The sequence below is a fragment of the Scheffersomyces stipitis genome, chromosome 1, assembly GCF_000209165.1.
Source record: "Scheffersomyces stipitis CBS 6054 chromosome 1, whole genome shotgun sequence".
NCBI classification, from domain to species: Eukaryota; Fungi; Ascomycota; class Pichiomycetes; order Serinales; family Debaryomycetaceae; genus Scheffersomyces; species Scheffersomyces stipitis.
In genome coordinates, this window is record NC_009068.1 from 940,429 (window position 1) to 957,153 (window position 16,725).

At 41.0% G+C, this 16,725-nt stretch overlaps 7 protein-coding genes across 7 annotated transcripts; 5 read left to right on the plus strand and 2 right to left on the minus strand. All coding sequences in view use genetic code 12, as the record gives it.

Moving 5' to 3' along the window:
• Positions 1-789: 789 nt before the first annotated feature.
• ISW1.1 (ATPase component of a four subunit chromatin remodeling complex) lies at positions 790-1,341 on the plus strand (the record flags this gene model as incomplete). Its single annotated transcript, XM_001387377.1, has 2 exons — positions 790-810; positions 1,012-1,341. Coding segments are annotated over 2 exons (351 nt in total), but the record flags the coding sequence as incomplete, so codon positions are not given.
• A 138-nt stretch (positions 1,342-1,479) lies between these two features.
• On the plus strand, positions 1,480-4,062 carry ISW1.2 (ATPase component of a four subunit chromatin remodeling complex; the record flags this gene model as incomplete). Its single annotated transcript, XM_001387378.1, has 1 exon — positions 1,480-4,062. The coding sequence occupies one exon, from the start codon at positions 1,480-1,482 to the stop codon at positions 4,060-4,062; it is 2,583 nt and encodes an 860-aa protein (XP_001387415.2).
• A 346-nt stretch (positions 4,063-4,408) lies between these two features.
• On the minus strand, positions 4,409-4,966 carry HYR1 (Hydroperoxide resistance conferring gene. Sensor and transducer of the hydroperoxide signal to Yap1. Hydroperoxide receptor and redox-transducer; the record flags this gene model as incomplete). The annotated part of the gene is made up of 1 exon (XM_001387780.1): positions 4,409-4,966. The coding sequence occupies one exon, from the start codon at positions 4,964-4,966 to the stop codon at positions 4,409-4,411; it is 558 nt and encodes a 185-aa protein (XP_001387817.2).
• A 1,586-nt stretch (positions 4,967-6,552) lies between these two features.
• MDM34 (mitochondrial outer membrane protein involved in mitochondrial shape) lies at positions 6,553-8,349 on the plus strand (the record flags this gene model as incomplete). Its single annotated transcript, XM_001387379.1, has 4 exons — positions 6,553-7,659; positions 7,768-7,951; positions 7,975-7,999; positions 8,094-8,349. 4 exons carry the CDS (start codon positions 6,553-6,555, stop codon positions 8,347-8,349), a joined length of 1,572 nt encoding a protein of 523 aa, XP_001387416.2.
• Positions 8,350-11,295: 2,946 nt separating this feature from the next.
• Positions 11,296-12,474, plus strand: CHS7 (protein involved in chitin synthesis; the record flags this gene model as incomplete). Its single annotated transcript, XM_001387380.1, has 1 exon — positions 11,296-12,474. One exon carries the CDS (start codon positions 11,296-11,298, stop codon positions 12,223-12,225), a length of 930 nt encoding a protein of 309 aa, XP_001387417.2. The 3' UTR covers positions 12,226-12,474.
• Positions 12,475-13,423: 949 nt separating this feature from the next.
• On the plus strand, positions 13,424-15,609 carry RGD1 (cortical Rho GTPase activating protein; the record flags this gene model as incomplete). The annotated part of the gene is made up of 3 exons (XM_001387381.1): positions 13,424-14,749; positions 14,817-14,832; positions 14,871-15,609. The coding sequence occupies exons 1-3, from the start codon at positions 13,729-13,731 to the stop codon at positions 15,607-15,609; spliced, it is 1,776 nt and encodes a 591-aa protein (XP_001387418.2). The 5' UTR covers positions 13,424-13,728.
• Positions 15,610-15,963: 354 nt separating this feature from the next.
• PICST_27132 (hypothetical protein) lies at positions 15,964-16,590 on the minus strand (the record flags this gene model as incomplete). Its single annotated transcript, XM_001387781.1, has 3 exons — positions 15,964-16,062; positions 16,090-16,304; positions 16,344-16,590. Coding segments are annotated over 3 exons (561 nt in total), but the record flags the coding sequence as incomplete, so codon positions are not given.
• Between the last annotated feature and the right edge of the window lie 135 nt (positions 16,591-16,725).

Consider the following 16,725-nt stretch of genomic DNA (forward strand, 5'->3'; position numbering starts at 1 on the left):
CTATTCTTTCATGCACACCCCAACTTCTTGTCCCAAGAGAAGGGGCGTGCTGCAGCACCAGAGACAATTGGCATAATTTCCAATTGAGACAAGTCCAGTTTGCAGCTATAGGCGTGTGCCAAGTGATGCAAGGAGTACGTAAAAGTATACCTCCAAGATAAGATGTAATCTTGCGGTTTTCCTTACTGTAGTTTCCTGGGAGAGTGCAAAAAGCTGGAGCTATGATGCAGAAGTGAGATTAAGGAGATAAAAACTCGACTTTGTGGGATTCAAAAGCGAGCTAAAGTTCACCAAAAGTATCATGAAATCAACCCTTAAGTTGCGAGTCAGTCAATGTATCCCAAATGTTAGTTATCTGTTTTAAGTCGAGTCTGCAAGTATATATTGAAGTCTAGGAATTAGCGTGGGAACTTGTGGTTGTCACATGACAGTAAATCACACTCAAATGGGTGCGAATTCTGGTGAATTACACTGGCAAGAGATATACGCGTCACAGTATTAGGCTCAGCGTAGATGGTGTTCCAGAAGTCGTAAGCTCATGAAAGTAAATCAGTCACAATATTTGTGAGCTGTATATCTTGCTTACCAAATTTGAAGAAGTTGTTAATTCTTCTTCCTACTTTAGTTCACCCTTTTTCCATATCTCGCAAGGTTCTTCTCTCCCAAATGCGTCGCACCGCGCGATCGTGGCAGATCTAGTGGGAACAAAAAAAGCATCAATTTTCAGTTCGAATTTGCTTCTTTTGTTCATTCTTCACTGATTCACTACTAAAAGCTGTCAGCGACACCATGAGCGAGACACCAGAAGTGGTAAGTAGCGGCGAAATGTGGATAACGACATCCTGCGATCACAGCCCAATTTTTCACGATTTTTCACTCGTAACTCCAAATTCAGATATGAATTGGGCGAGAATTGAAGACTGAAACAGAATGAAAAATCGAAAAGTCGTTCAACTTCCACATAAAAAGTGCTTCAGGACACTTTTCAAATGCATATACTAACCATAACAGACTCCGTCGCTCGACTTGAACGACATCTTGCGTACCGAGGAAGCCGGCGAAGCGCACCAGTATGGCTTTCTAGAAAACCAGAACAAATATTTCATCAAGTCCGAGAAGCAACAGGTGGACGTAGAAAAAGTGACCCACAGATTCAAGTACTTGTTGGGTCTCACGGGACTTTTCCATCACTTCATTGAAGCTAAAGCTAACCGTGATCCTGTTTTCCGTAAAATTGTAGATGAGTTGTATCTGAAGAGTTCTGGAACTGGAGCAGCTGGATCATCCAAGAGAGGAAGAAAAACAGAAAAAGAAGAGGATGCTGAGTTGCTCAATGACGAAGTGTCTACTGCTACCATTACTGAATTCACTGATTCGCCAGGTTATATCCACGGAACCATGAGACCATACCAGATCCAGGGTTTGAACTGGTTGATTCTGTTGTATGAGAACAATCTTTCTGGTATTCTAGCAGATGAGATGGGACTTGGTAAAACTCTTCAAACGATTTCGTTCTTGGGTTATCTCCGTTTTATCAAGCACATCAACGGCCCACACATTGTGATTACACCAAAGTCGACGTTGGACAACTGGGCCAGAGAGTTCAACCGTTGGATTCCAGATATGAAGGTGTTGGTTATTCAAGGAGACAAAGACCAAAGGCAGGAACTTCTTCGTGAGCAGGTGTTGACGTGTAAGTTTGATGTCATCATCGCATCGTACGAGATAGTCATTCGGGAGAAATCTACGTTCAAAAAGTTCGACTGGGAGTACATCATCATCGACGAAGCCCATAGAATCAAAAACGAAGAGTCATTATTGTCTCAGATTATTCGGATGTTCCATTCGAAGAATCGTCTCTTAATTACCGGGACTCCTTTACAAAACAACTTGCGAGAGTTGTGGGCTCTTTTGAATTTCATTCTTCCGGATGTTTTCGCCGACAACGAGCTGTTCGACGAGTGGTTTCAGTCAGACGAAGACAAAAACGATAGTGAAGACACCGTAGTTCTGCAGTTGCACAAGGTCTTGAAGCCCTTCTTACTCAGAAGAATTAAGGCCGATGTAGAGAAATCGTTGTTGCCCAAACAGGAGTTGAATGTCTACGTCAAGATGAGCGAAATGCAGCGAAAATGGTACCAAAAGATTTTGGAAAAAGACATCGATGCCGTCAACGGAGCCAACAAGAAAGAAAGCAAGACAAGATTGTTGAACATTGTGATGCAGTTGAGAAAGTGCTGTAACCATCCGTACTTGTTTGAAGGGGCAGAGCCAGGACCTCCTTACACGACTGATGAGCATTTGGTGTACAACTCACAAAAGATGATAATTTTGGACCAGTTGTTGAGGAAGTTTCAAAAAGAAGGCTCCAGAGTGTTGATCTTTTCACAGATGAGCAGAATGTTGGATATCTTGGAAGATTACTGTTTTTTCCGTGAGTTCAAGTATTGTAGAATAGATGGTCAAACTGAACATGCAGATAGAATCAATGCCATCGACGAATATAACAAGCCTGGAAGTGACAGGTTCGTGTTCTTGTTGACTACCAGAGCAGGTGGTTTAGGTATCAACTTGACAAGTGCTGATATTGTAGTTCTTTTCGATTCGGATTGGAATCCACAGGCGGATTTACAAGCGATGGATAGAGCTCACAGAATTGGCCAAACAAAACAAGTCAAAGTATTCAGATTTGTCACAGAGAATGCCATCGAAGAGAAAGTATTGGAAAGAGCCACCCAGAAACTTCGTTTGGACCAATTGGTTATCCAACAAGGCAGAAACACTGGAGGTTTGGATGGCCAGCAAAGTTCCAAATCAGCATCGAAGAACGAGTTGTTAGACATGATCCAATATGGAGCAGCGGACATGTTTGCATCTAGCGATTCAGCAAATGGAGAAGTGGACATTGAAGATTTGTTGAAGCATTCTGAGAGTAAAACAAAAGAATTGACTGAGAAGTACGCTCAATTGAATTTGAATGCATTGCAGCATTTCACCAATGACGAGTCAGTGTATGAATGGAACGGAGAAAATTTCAAGAAGAAGGAGCCCACTGCCATAACCAACATTGGCCATGCCTGGATAAATCCTGGTAAAAGAGAACGTAAGGAAAACTACTCTATAGACATGTACTACAAAGACGTATTGAACACTGGAGGTAGAGCAGCTTCTAGTGGAGCTTCCAAGTCTGGTCCCAGACCGCCAAAACAGTTGATTATTTATGATCACCAATTCTATCCTGCTAAGTTGTTGGAGTTGCATGAGTTGGAAAAGAACTACTATAAGAAACAGATCAGATACAAGGTTCCTTTGAAAGCTGGAGATTCTCTGACATTGAAAGAACGTGAGTTAGAACAGAAGTTGGAACAGGAAGAAATCAACAATTCTCGGGCTTTGACAGAAGAGGAAAGAGCTTTGAAAGAAGACTTGTTAACCCAAGGTTATAGTAATTGGAACCGAAGAGACTTTACGCACTTCATTGCCGTCTGCACGAAATATGGGCGTAATTCAATTCCGTTGATAGCTACGGAGTTTGAGGATAAGTCCTTGGAAGAAGTCCGTGAATATGCAAAAGCCTTCTGGCTGAACTACGAGGAGATCGAAGGCTACGAAAGGTACATCTCGCAGATCGAAGCTGGAGAGGAGAAAATCTTGAAGATCAAACTCCAGAAAGAAGCGTTGAGAAGAAAATTGTCTCAGTACAAGTATCCACTACAAGAATTGGTATTGAAATTTCCACCTGCCACAACCAATAAGAGGATATTCAGCGACGAAGAGGACCGCTTTTTACTTGTCCAATTATACAGATATGGATTGGACACTCCTGACGTATACGAGAGAATAAAGGAAGCTATACGAGACTCACCTTTGTTCCAGTTTGATTTCTTTATTCAGAGCAGAAACACTGCTGAAATCGCAAGAAGATGCCAGACATTACTTGGATGTGTTTTGAAGGAGATTCAACCGAATTCTGCAAATGCCAATGGTAGTGCTACTAAAAGAAAGAAGGAAGACACTCCTGACGTAGACAGTAAGAAAAAGAAACAACAAAAGAAGAAGTAGGACCCAAGCGGTTCTACAAATGTACCATAGTGTTTATATATTAGAATGTTACATTATCATTAAAGGAAGAGGGGCAGTTTGAATCTATAAAATCAGCCCGGTCGTAGAAATAATAGTCAATAGGATAGGTATACTCTCTGGTCAAACAGAGATCGTTAACTGTCTGGCAGGATTTTTGGGAATTTGTCTGTTGCTGCTAGTTTTAGACGTTTTGGAAGTGAAATCACTTTCACAAATCACAATTTTAAGCAAGTATGCGTCTTGAAGAAGCCAGAGTTTTACAAAACTTCAGCTTCTTTAGTCAGACTTCTTTTCACATAGACTTTTCAGTCTATGACTTTCATGGCTACGCTTTTAATAATTTGACGATAGCATCTTCGAATTCCAAAGGAGGAACCGTGCTCAAGTAGCGCAGTACGACATTGCCGCTGCGGTCTACTAAAAACTTCTCAAAGTTCCATCTGAGGCCTTTAAAGCCGACTACGCCTCTCTTTTCATTCTTCAACCATGTATATATCGGAGCTTCAAAGTAGCCATTAACATCCAACTTTTGCATTATTGGGAAAGTAACGCCAAAGTTCCGTTGGCAGTACACCACAATTTTGTCTTCATCTTCTGGTTCCTGGGAACCGAACTGGTTACATGGAAAAGCCAATATTTCAAACCCCCGGTCTTTGTACTTCTGATACAATGTTTCTAGATCTTTGTATTGAGGAGTAAATCCACAGAGGGAAGCGACGTTAACCACTAAAACCACTTTCCCCTTATAGTTCGCTATATCTATGAGCTTTCCGGCACTATTTGCAACTTTAAAGGAGTAGAATGGAGATTCTGTCTGGTTTTTCAGACTGCCCGAGTCGGAGTCAACGGCAAGTTGCGATGGGCTGGAAACATGAGGAACCATTTCGAGGGCATCCGGGGACATTCGACTGAAACTTCAAAGCACAGAGACGGTGGTACCAAACACGTCACAAACTGCGGCTAAAGGACGCGTATTTTAGGTTGTGGAAGAAAGAAAGAAAGAAGACTGAATCCATTTATCATCAGAAGTGAAAAAACCTGTCAGTCCATTTGAGACGGTATACGAATAGCCGTTTGTCTATCTGCAGGATATCGTTATGGTGTCATTTCTATGTATTTTGTGACAAGATTTTTGACAGAATAGACAAACTGGTGATACTAACTGGGCACATAGGATAAAGACGGCAAAAGTAGACTATTAGTAGGAATTCAATCTAGATATTGAGAAATTGCAGCTGATTCTTGAGAAAGTAGAAAGGCTATAATTCAGAGTGCTCTTTGTAACCCATTCTGAGATTGTAATTACAATTGTAATTCCAATTGTAAGTAATTGTAACCAATTGTAACCAATTGTAATTCTAATGGCAACCAAAAGTTCATGGAAATAGTAGAGAAATACTGAGTTCGTATTTACAATATTTATAATGGTAACACCAGAGAATGTGGAATTACAATTGTCCCTGTAACGAAAGCTTCCAACATTGCAGGTCGAATAGAAGTGAAAAATTTCTCAATAACTTCAGATCCTTGAACTAACTTGCACTATATTATTTAATAGCTACAGATATTAACTAACCCTGAAATATTAAATAGACAGCTTTCAATCCTATTCGAATTTCGGCCGAGCTCCTTATTTTCCACCCTACATCGTCTTCTAGTCTCTATTGTAATCTCATACTCAATCCTGGTGCCCAAGTAGGAGTTTTGTGCACTTCACGGTTACCATGAGCTCAGAACAAAACCGGAAGTACCACTACTTCGGAGCTTGGTGTCCAATGACCCTCTAGATATCTTCAAAATATCCCTAGAGCAGTCTATTTTCTCCCAATATCGAATATGAAACCCCCCTAAATGGATTTTAAAGCTTCGTATGGAGATAAGAGGAACGTGATTTTAATCGCGTGATGTCTAGCACCTATCCCCAGCAATTTGCCCAAAACAGGAAAAGCAAAATAATATGATGCCACCTCTGACTAACTGCTGACGTAATCTCAAATGCCCCAGACGCACAAGAATCACACGATGATTACATAAGCACAGCTGACCAGCCATAAGCGAGAAAAAAAAAACAACCAATAGAAAAAAAGTCTACACAAATCCATCCTCCTTTTCCTATCTTCAGTGATAGAGCCAGCGGCTAATTTACGATTTCTAGGTAATCATTCCTCATAAAGCACTTCCAGCGTAGGTACCAGTCATTTATTTGGCTTCTGACGTTGCGGTTTTGCTCTTTTCCGTGTATTTTACCCCCGGAATTGCCACTTTCTTAGATCATTAATTCATAAAATTTTTACCTAACACCGAAACCAGGTTCAACAGATTGGTTTACGGTCAAATCAACATTCGACTATTTCATATTGGCTCGGCACTGTATTGCTTGAGTTTGAATAGTTATTGCCACCTTTTTAGATTCATTTTCAAAGATTTTCATAATAATTCATATATTCCATACATTTTTTTCCTACCAGAATGTCCTTCAAAGTCAACTGGAAATCACTCGAGACCGACTCGTTGACATCTTGGACGAAAGATCTCTTGACTAGTGCATTGAATCTGGGGAAAAGTCCTAATATTCTTGCCTCAAGTATCCTGATTAAGGATTTGAACTTTGGCAAAATTGCTCCCAACTTTGAGATTTTGGAGATTGGTGAGTTGGGCAGAGACAGATTCAGAGGCATTTTCAAGATTAACTACGAAGGAGACTTCCACTTGACGCTCCATACAAATGTTCAGGCAAATCCGTTGAATATCTACTACTCTAATTCCATGGAAAAGGAGATAGATAGCCAGTTTGTTACACCTAACTTTTTACTTTCAAATGAGCAGTTTGCTTTGCCTTTGGATTTGAAACTTAGCGATATAAAAATCAGCGGTATCGGCATTATTGTGTTTTCCAAGCTGAAGGGATTGACGTTGGTGTTCAGAAATGATCCATTAGATTCCATTAAAGTCTCTTCTACATTTGATACAGTTCAGGTATTGGCCAATTTCCTTCAGAAACAGATCGAAACCCAGATCAGAGATTTGTTCAGAGAAACGTTGCCCACTTTGATACATCAATTTTCGCTCAAGTATCTCAGTCTCGATAACAATTCAGATGATTTACATGCTCATTTTGCATCTTCGTCCAGAACTCACTCTTCAGCTTTGGATCCAGACAACGAGTTCAACAATTTTACATATTCGTCAAAGAATTTACAGAAGAACTTGCAATTGTTTAATACTAGAGAAACATTGGATTTGCACATTCCCAAGTTTAAGGGTATAATACAGAGATCGCATTTGGAGAAGTTTACCCAGAACTACCCTAGTTTGTTGAACTCATTGTATTTGAACTTGCACGAGATCGATATGAAGTCCTACAATACATATAACAACAATACTGGATCCAATGGTATCCCCATTGACTTGTTGATTAACGATAAGAACTTCAACAGAACCAATAGAGTCTTGAAAGAGATATCGGACATTCAATCTAACAGCTTCTACAAACAGAGCAATAACAATAAGGACACCACTGTTAAGCCCAAAAGAAGAAGAATCAAGTATAGCACCAGAAAGAAGGCAGCTTCGCCTGTTTCTGCAATTGATACCGCTGCTCTTACTGGTTGTAATTTGTCTTCTATGGATGTTAGCCACGCTACGTCTATTGAGCTTGCACATGACATGTCTATACAATCAGAGACTTCTACTTTGATCAACGATGACTTCCACATGGCGTCGTTACATTCTTCAGTAGCTTCCTCAATGCCTATGTCAATGTCGTCTTCTCTTTCCGATTCTGAAGAAAGACCTCAGTTGTTAGCTCAACCTAGACCTATGAGAATATCACCAGATTTTTACCAAGCGTTCTTGAAGAGTACTCCTGGTCATTACCAGCCTTTATTTGAGAACAATGCTGGTATCAATGTAAACGGTAATATTGGCAATAATGGCAATAATCCTACTATTAGCAATATTGGTAACGTTAATGCCAATGTTAACAATACTAATTCATCATTATTATCAAGCGTTGGTTTGGGAACAAATTACTTCAATTTTGCAACGAGCCAACCAATTCTGACGTCTCCCATTAAGAAGGACCCGGCCAGAGATTTCATCAAAGAAAAGAAGTCCATCAACTATATTGACATTAACAAGGTGAACAACAAGTTGAAGGAGTTAAGTATGGACCGCAGTGGAAAGAGAAAGCAAAGAAACTACGGATCGGCAACATACGAATCCGAGAATCCAATCGTTGCCCCTCCCCCACCATATTCTCACTGATGGCATTGCCTGGCCAACTTCAAATTTTAACGACTCTACGATCTAGATTAGACGAAGAAGACGATATTCCAGACACTGACCATCAAAAGTGTTTGGCTGCTGTTTGCTTCTATATTTATTTATTGGCAGCTCGCATTGTTGCTGCTTTGTTGCTGACTTTGTAGCAATTTTGCTTTTCTGTTGGCTATTCGCTCAATTACTAAATTATTTATTTTCACTTGTATATTTGTTGAAACGCCACTGTTTCGTTCATTTCTTTAGGGTTAGCTACAATTTTATGTTGGGATAATTATGCTGGATTGTTTGTAAGACTTAGTAACCGAAGGCCATTGCTAATTTTGTGCTGAAACACGGCAAAAAAGGCCTCAATGGAGGAAACAGAAGTTGGTTTCGCTTCGATATTCTCATTGCAATAGTACCGAACAACCTGCAAAGCAACTATTTTTCTGGCAAAAGTTATTTTCTGGCTGCAACTTATTGTGCTGCAGATAGGTGCAGCTGTTTTGAAGCAAATCTTGAAAATATTGTCTCTATTGGCTGTGGCTTCCTACTGGACAGACTCAGGGTGTTAGGAAAAAGTAGAATTTGTATATAATCTGATGAGAGGGGCTACTATTGTTTGGAGGGGCTACTATTGTTAGGTGCGCACTAATCAGCAATTTTTTAGCGGCATTAAATCTCTGCTGTGCCTAAATGCAATGCGATGCTGATAGTGGGGCAGACCATCAGTTCCTTGTCCTTCCGGATTGACCTGGCATATCTGGTACTTTTATTGCGAATAATCTGGCTCTACCTGTTCTACTATAATCATAATTGTTTGAACAAGATGGGATCACCGTAGTGATCTGATGAATGCAACTGTATCCCCATATGGGGTTAAATGTTCGATCGCCATCTTGATGTAAGGAAACAAAAACCCTGGGCAAGATGTACTTCTTTGTGCGTCGGGCTACTACAACCTATTTTTAACGGAGGTCTTCGGACATGAGGTGGGGCAGAGGGTTTTTTGTTTGATCAGACTTTTCCGAGAGACATTCAGAAAGGTTTGGGAGCAGATATTTTCAAGCAGAACAGCGGCAGAAAAATTGAGCGAAATCTAACCGGATCCGACGGTCTGGGCTGCGAGATATCAGACATTTTTCAGATATACATTGAGAAGGTACAAGAAGACGAATTGCAATAACGGAACTAATTCTACGAAGATTTTCATTCCCAGGCCAGACATTTTCTCCGTCTGAAAATATGGCCAATTTGGAACTTGGCACTCGTACATAGCCAATTTAATTAATATGTGCATTGTGCAACCTACAATATTAACTAAAGCAGGCAGTCAGCAGATAACTTTGATGCGAGACACGAATCTAAATTAATCTCGTAAAATCGGACCTCACTGACATATCTTGGGAATGGCACGCTCCGAAATGGACAGTTTGGGCACAAAAACGCTTGCGGTCTGGGTGTTTCTAAAGATGCAGTTTAATAATAAGTAGGCCTACCTAATACCGACTCAAGAACAGCTGATTCTGCACATCACGGTTAGGAGCAAGTTATTATACATGCATATACAAACTACATGTTAGATGTAGTCTAGAGCGTGTCTAGTAGTTCTGAAACTTACCGAGACCAGAACTGCGTTTACTTCGAGTTAGTCCTTTTTCAAGTCACTGAAGAAACTATCTTGCCTTTGCCTTTGACTAATAAAGTTTTGTGGGCGGAAGAAGCCTGTCACTTCTCCTTAAATGTCTCCCGAACAAAGAGCTTCCGGTACAGTGAAGTAGAAGGTGGCTTAAGGAGAGAAAAAATTTTCTGGCACATGCCAAAAAAGGATTTGCACTGATACCGAGACTGCCGCTAGGAAGATAGGACGAGCCCTACCGCGAGAGTCCTACCGCGAGAAAAACTGTGAGAATGCGCTGCTTAGGTACCGCTGAAACGCCGCTAAAACCTGAAACGAAGCTGTTGCCATACGGCGTTGGTTCCTGAATGATTTCTCGTTACGAAATGTCAACAGTCTACACCAACTTGACACTGTAAGGAGGTGAGTTAGAGAATGCCGTAGTGGCTTCTGAATTGTACAACGACGCTGCGATCTCCGCTCCTGGCTCCCTGGTAGCGAGACCCAGTGTTGTTATCAAGTCTCGCTATTCCGCCTGTTTCTATATTTACTTTCCGCCGAACGTCACTAATTTCTCCCTAATCGTCAGGTATTCCCGCTGTTGTGCTCGTCGCCACGCGTTTTTGCCCTCTTTAGGCCAGAGAAGGATTTCACAAATTTTTTGTCGCATGTTTTGGTTTAGGCCCAATTTTTCTCTCGGCATCTGAATGCAGTGGAACCAGGATCTTAATTTTCTAGACAATTTATTCGATCTCCTTTTCGCCAAGTCGCTACGATCCCACCACGGCCGACTATTCACCACCGCCAACTGTTACTTTCGTTTGAGCTCATTCGCTTTGCTCTGTTGGTTTACGCTGTTGTTGAAGTTTCGTGAATTTGGTGTCTTTCCCCTGTTAGATCTGACATTTGCATGTTCACAAATCGGAAAGTTGTTCGAATCAGATCAGAAAATAATTCACAACGAACCAAACTAGTTAAAGGTCTGATTTCCTTAACTTTTCATCTCAATTAAAGACAGAACATCGTATTGATCTTATCGGAATCGATACATATTGATTGGTCTCGTCTCTGAATCCTTTTAGATTTCAAATCGTCCTTAAGATTCATTCTAAAACTTCAAACAATTATTCTTACATTAGTTGACTCTAAAATCAAATCAAAGATTTAAGATAGTCTACAGAATTTCACATTTTTCATATAACAGTGACAAGGGCTTCATTTATTGATCCAAAAGCATCCTCAGTTCTAAGGATTTTTCATTCCTCAGTTTCAAAAGTTTTTCATTCTTAACATTCAAAGAATCATCTACAATATCAAAACATTTCTCCATAATGACTTTCGGCAGTTTCGAAACCATATGTAACAAAACGGCTATTCCCTTGTGTAGCGTTGTCGGCTCTCTAGACCCGAACTCTGCCTTCCAAAGAGGAATTCTTCCAGAGTGCTATGCACGTTCTGTAGAATTAGCCAACACCACAATATTCCAACTAGGCAACGCTTTTGTTCATTTTGGTAGTCTCATTGTCATTTTGATGATTATCTACAATGTCAGAGCCAAGTACACCGCCATTGGAAGAACAGAGATGTTGTACTTTTTGTACATCTTGATAGGCTTGATTGTTAGCTCTCTTATTGTAGACTGTGGAGTTTCTCCACCATCTTCAGAATCGTTTGCTTACTTTGTCAGCGCCCAGATTGGCTTTGCCAGTGCTGTGTGTATCTGTTTGCTCTACAACGGTATAGTCTGTTTCCAGTTCTGGGAGGATGGCACAAGAAAGTCGATGTGGTTTGTGCGTGTCGTCACTGTAATCTGGTTCATCATCAACTTTGTTATTTCGTTGATTACCTTCAAGCACTGGAACACTGCTTTGAACAACAGAAACACCACTGCTTTGTTTGTTGTTACTTACATCATCAACGCCATCATCTTGGCGGCCTACGTGGTTTCTCAGGTCATTTTGGTCATCTTTGCCTTGGATTCGTACTGGCCCTTGGGTGCTATTCTGCTTGGCGTCTTCTTCTTTGTAGCCGGCCAGGTGATCACATACTTGTTCAGTCTCCAGGTTTGCCGTGGAGCTTCTCATTACATTGATGGGCTCTTCTTTGGCAGTTTATGTAACATCTTTTCCGTCATGATGATCTACAAGTTCTGGGATATGATCACTACCGACGACTTAGAGTTCTCTGTGGCCAACGTGGAGCACGGAGTCGCTGAGTTTGGCGACGACGAGAAGAGAAACAGTGTCTTCTTCAACAACTAATTCATAGCATAGACAAATGTCGAAACAAAGCATATGTTCAGCAGAAAAATGTTCTAGCATTTATTGGGTGCAATTGTCAAAGATATACGGATATCCTTGCTGTACATCACTAGAGACGTTGAAAAGATGGTTGCGAAATTTTGCACCCATTTTTGTTCATCCTAGAAATCGTTCCAATCAAGCTGAACTTCCTCTAGTTCTACCACGACTCCATTATCATTATTTACTATTATTTAGAGAATTCAAGTTATCAAAACTACATGTAAACTGAGCTACTTTTGTGAATTATTGATCTTTGCTATTAGTATTGTCAGAACAGTAATTCTTGTATTCCTTTCAGTGAAGATCACATGGCAGTGTAAATCACATTTCGCTCTGAAACAGTTCTGAAGATTTTGCGATGGCACCATATTGGTTTAGTGAGGTCCCTGGTCCGGGAAGGGGTGCATCTTACCGACACCTCTCCCTGTAGCAACGGCAGCTGCCGCGAGCTGTCACGACGTTGGGGCAAATCTTACGACTTGTCGCTAATTTCAGGCACCGTTGATTGTACAGGCAAAGCTACTCACTACGGGACGTACTAAAATAGAACTAAAGATGAAACAACAACAAACAATTGGGCCCTGGACAGCTCCGTTGGAGACCACAGAGCCGTACGTGCTTTTGCAAGAATAGCAGCAGCAAACGCAAAAAAGTTTGTACGACATTCTTGTTCCAATAAACTCGCTGTCTCAGTATTGTAAACTCGGTAGATATTGTTGTTCTCGCTGTTTTCAAGGTCTTTCGCTGGAGTTTTCTCCCACTAGAACCCTTAAATAGGGAATGGGACCAAGGTTGTAGCACTCTCCCTGGCCATACGGAATTGTAAGCTCTGTGTATTCTCTAATTTATATCTCGTAGCTTTAACCGGTACCTTTCCTTCTGTCTCACGATCACCGAGGTCTCGCTATTTGTAACCTTCTCCACTGCTGCCTCGCCGTTGAAGTCTCACTAAGTCTCACCACTATATTCCCCTCTACCGCTAGCTCCACTTCTGTCGCTAATTTAGGGGCAGTACCGCGAAAATCTTTCAGTAACCGCGCCTGATTTCGACTATGCCTGACCCATTCGGATCCTGCCATTGTCAAATCAATTTGAGCCCAACCATCACCATTTATTTGTTTTCCAACAGAAAAGCTCGTGTAGGCCCAGATTCCAGCGATATTCCTCTCAGCGCAGCGGTGCCATCCACACAACGTCGCCACAGAGTCCAGAACTGCCAATTCTGCTAGAATTGCCTTTTTTGTGATTTTTCTCCATCTTTTGTTTGTCTTTTTCTGATTCGATTGAACAGATCAGAGGAATAAGACTCCGTATTGAACACGAGTTCATAACATTGAAATCACATTGTAATATATCGATACGTCCTATTCATAAATCAATTCCAGTTCATATACCATACTCATTTTCAAATCAGATCTACTGTCATCTACTTGCACTACATCAACATCTCATTATACCACCATGCCCGAAGACTCAGCTGCTCTTTTAGACCAAAACAACATCCAGGAGATCCTAAACAGTGACTCGTCGTTGGACATTCTCTTGACTCGTTTGAAGCAGTCCATCACTACAGGCGAAGAGTTTGCTAAATACATAAAGAAGAAAGCACAGATCGAAGATGAACACTTCACCCAGTTGAAGAAGTTTGCAATGCAGACGAAAGCGAACTTCAAGACCCACCAGGGAAAGTTGAAAAACGATTCTTTTTCAAATAAATTGGAAGCGATCATTTCTCTAGATGAAAAACTTCACGACGTAGGTAATCCATATGTAAAGGCTCTTACTGTTATGTATGACGAGTTGTCCTCGTTGATTGCAACAGTATCGAGATCCAGGAAGTTAATCAAAGACGAGGCCAAAAAGAAAGAAAAAGACCTTGGTGATGCTTGTCTTGCTGCCGACAAGGCTAAGCAGAAATACTACCATTTGTGCGATGACTTGGAGAAGTTAAAGACCAGCGATCCTAACAAAAAGTCATTCTCGTTGAAGAACAAGTCAGTAGAGCAACAAGAGGACGACTTGCTGAAGAAGGTAGACTCTGCTGACCAGGACTACAAAATGAAGTCTACGGCTTCCAAGAAGTTAAGAGACGAAGTTCTTGTCATCCACAGACCCAACAACTCCAAGAAGCTCAAAAACTTGATCTTGGAAATGGATATTGCTATGAATGTTCAATTGCAAAAGTATGCAACATGGGAAGAGAACTTGATCATGAATTCTGGTGTCACCATCAGTCCGATCCAGTCCAACAAGCCCTCCATCAAGGCTTTGGCCAATGCTATCGATAACGAGAAGGATCTCTACGATTATTTGGTCAGGTCTGAACGATCTGTAGCACCCAATAAGACCTTAATACCCGTGGAGTATGTCTTGCATCCTTCTTTGGCTAAAAACCAAAGAATAAGCAAACCCTTTCTCAATACCAGTGCTCCAAAGAATAACCACACCAACGTTGCGGCTGCATTCAACTCCAAGAGTCACAGTGGCACACCTCATGCCGCTACTCCAACCTCCACCAGTCTTCCTCCTCTCCCTATTGAGATAAACAGTAATAATGCTAGCACTGTTCCCAGCTCTAACGGGAACAACAATACTAACGGTAGCGGATTAGGCGACTCTGGTACTGAAGCCAAGTCACCTAGTTTCTATAGTTCGTTAGATCCAGCATCTCAGTCCAACACTCCTGAACTCAAGGGACCTAAGGTTCTAAAGACCCAGATATCTCAGCCTACGTTTGGAGTATCAATTGAAGATGTTATCCAGTACGCTGGCCAAGATAACGTGCCCTATGTCGTCAAAAAGTGTTTCGAAACGATAGAAAGATACGGCCTAGACCTCGAAGGCATCTACAGAACGAGTGGAAACAAAGCTGCTGTGCAGCAGTTGAAGGATTCTATTGATCAAAACTTCACCAACTACTTGTTGATTGGAAGCAACATCGATGGAACCAATGTTCATGATGCTGATATTGTCTGTGTAGCTTCGTTGGTGAAGTTGTATTTTGCTAGTTTGCCAGAGCCTTTGCTTACCAACGAGTACCACCAGTCATTTATTGAAACTGTTAAATCGCTTGACGAAACTTTTATCGCTAAGAAATTGCACCATTTGGTGTTCAACTTGCCTGATGGAGCGTACTTCACATTGAGAGCGCTCATCTTTCATTTGAACCGCGTCGCAGAGCACCAGAGCAGTAATAGAATGACTGCTAAGAGTTTGGCCATTATCTGGGGACCCGTTATATTGAACGACAACAGCATGAACCCACAAGATTTGAGCTACAAGAGTAAAGTCGTGGAGGAGTTGATGCTTATTGCCAACGAGATCTTTGATCCCGACGAATAGTTTGTACTGTTCATTTGTAATTGTACGCTTAATGCCTGATTTCATGTATTTTTTAGACTAATACACCCGAGATTCTATATACAATGTAGTGAAGAAATTCAATAAGAGAGTAGTTTGTATTGCACTCTATATACTCCTCTGTTGTCATCTATGCATAACTAGAGCCTCTCATTATTTTTCTTCGAATCTAAGACTTACCATTGAATTTTAGGAAATACCATAGCCGGAAGACGTTCATCATAGTATTAACCACTGCATGAACTAAACCTCATCAAATTCTTTATAATAATTCTAATACATCATGAATGGAACCAGTTTGTTATCCTCTTCATTGGCATCTCCATTTTCATTCAGATCACGGCCGTTTCTACCTCCAAAATTGAACCTTGGGGGTTTGGCGATTCTATGAGTATTTGTCAAACTTTTCACTCTAAAGTTATTCTTATAATCCTTCTCCGTAGCAGACGAAATAGACGAAACGGTATTAGCTGTTTCTTCGGCCTTGAGTCTTTCTTGTTTTTCGCGTTCTTCGTCTGCTTCCTTCCGAAGTTCTTTCTGGTAATCCTCGTCACTTATACCCAAGAGAATACGCCTTATGTCCTTCAACTCATCTCTAACCAACTTGTGGAAATCAGGAGAATCGATGATTTTATCCTGGATATCCTTATCTACAATACTTAAAAGCCCGCTTCCCGCTGGAATCGTCAGTTCAAAGTTGGAATTAGATCCACTACCAGAAGTGGAATTGGATTTGCTAGCCAAATGTTCATTGATGATTTCTCCTTGAATAAGTGCTCCCATTTTTCCTTTATTCTTCATAAGAATAGAAGGGTCCTGATTGATTTTGTTCTCTATCATCACCTTGAGTTTGAGAAGAAGATTGGCGTGCGTTTCTGATTGCTTGAAGTTCTGTAGAAGTTGACGTCGCTGTTTGTCAAACGATCCATTTTTCTTATATATGTTTGTGAGCTGTTTGGTGTCTATTTTCTTTGGATCCAGATCCAGAGAATCATGTGCCAGGTTCAGATTATGAGAAGAATGTCTATTATGTTTGCTGCTTCTGAAATCAGAATTTCCAGATATGTTTCGTGACATGACTGATGGCAAATGAACAAT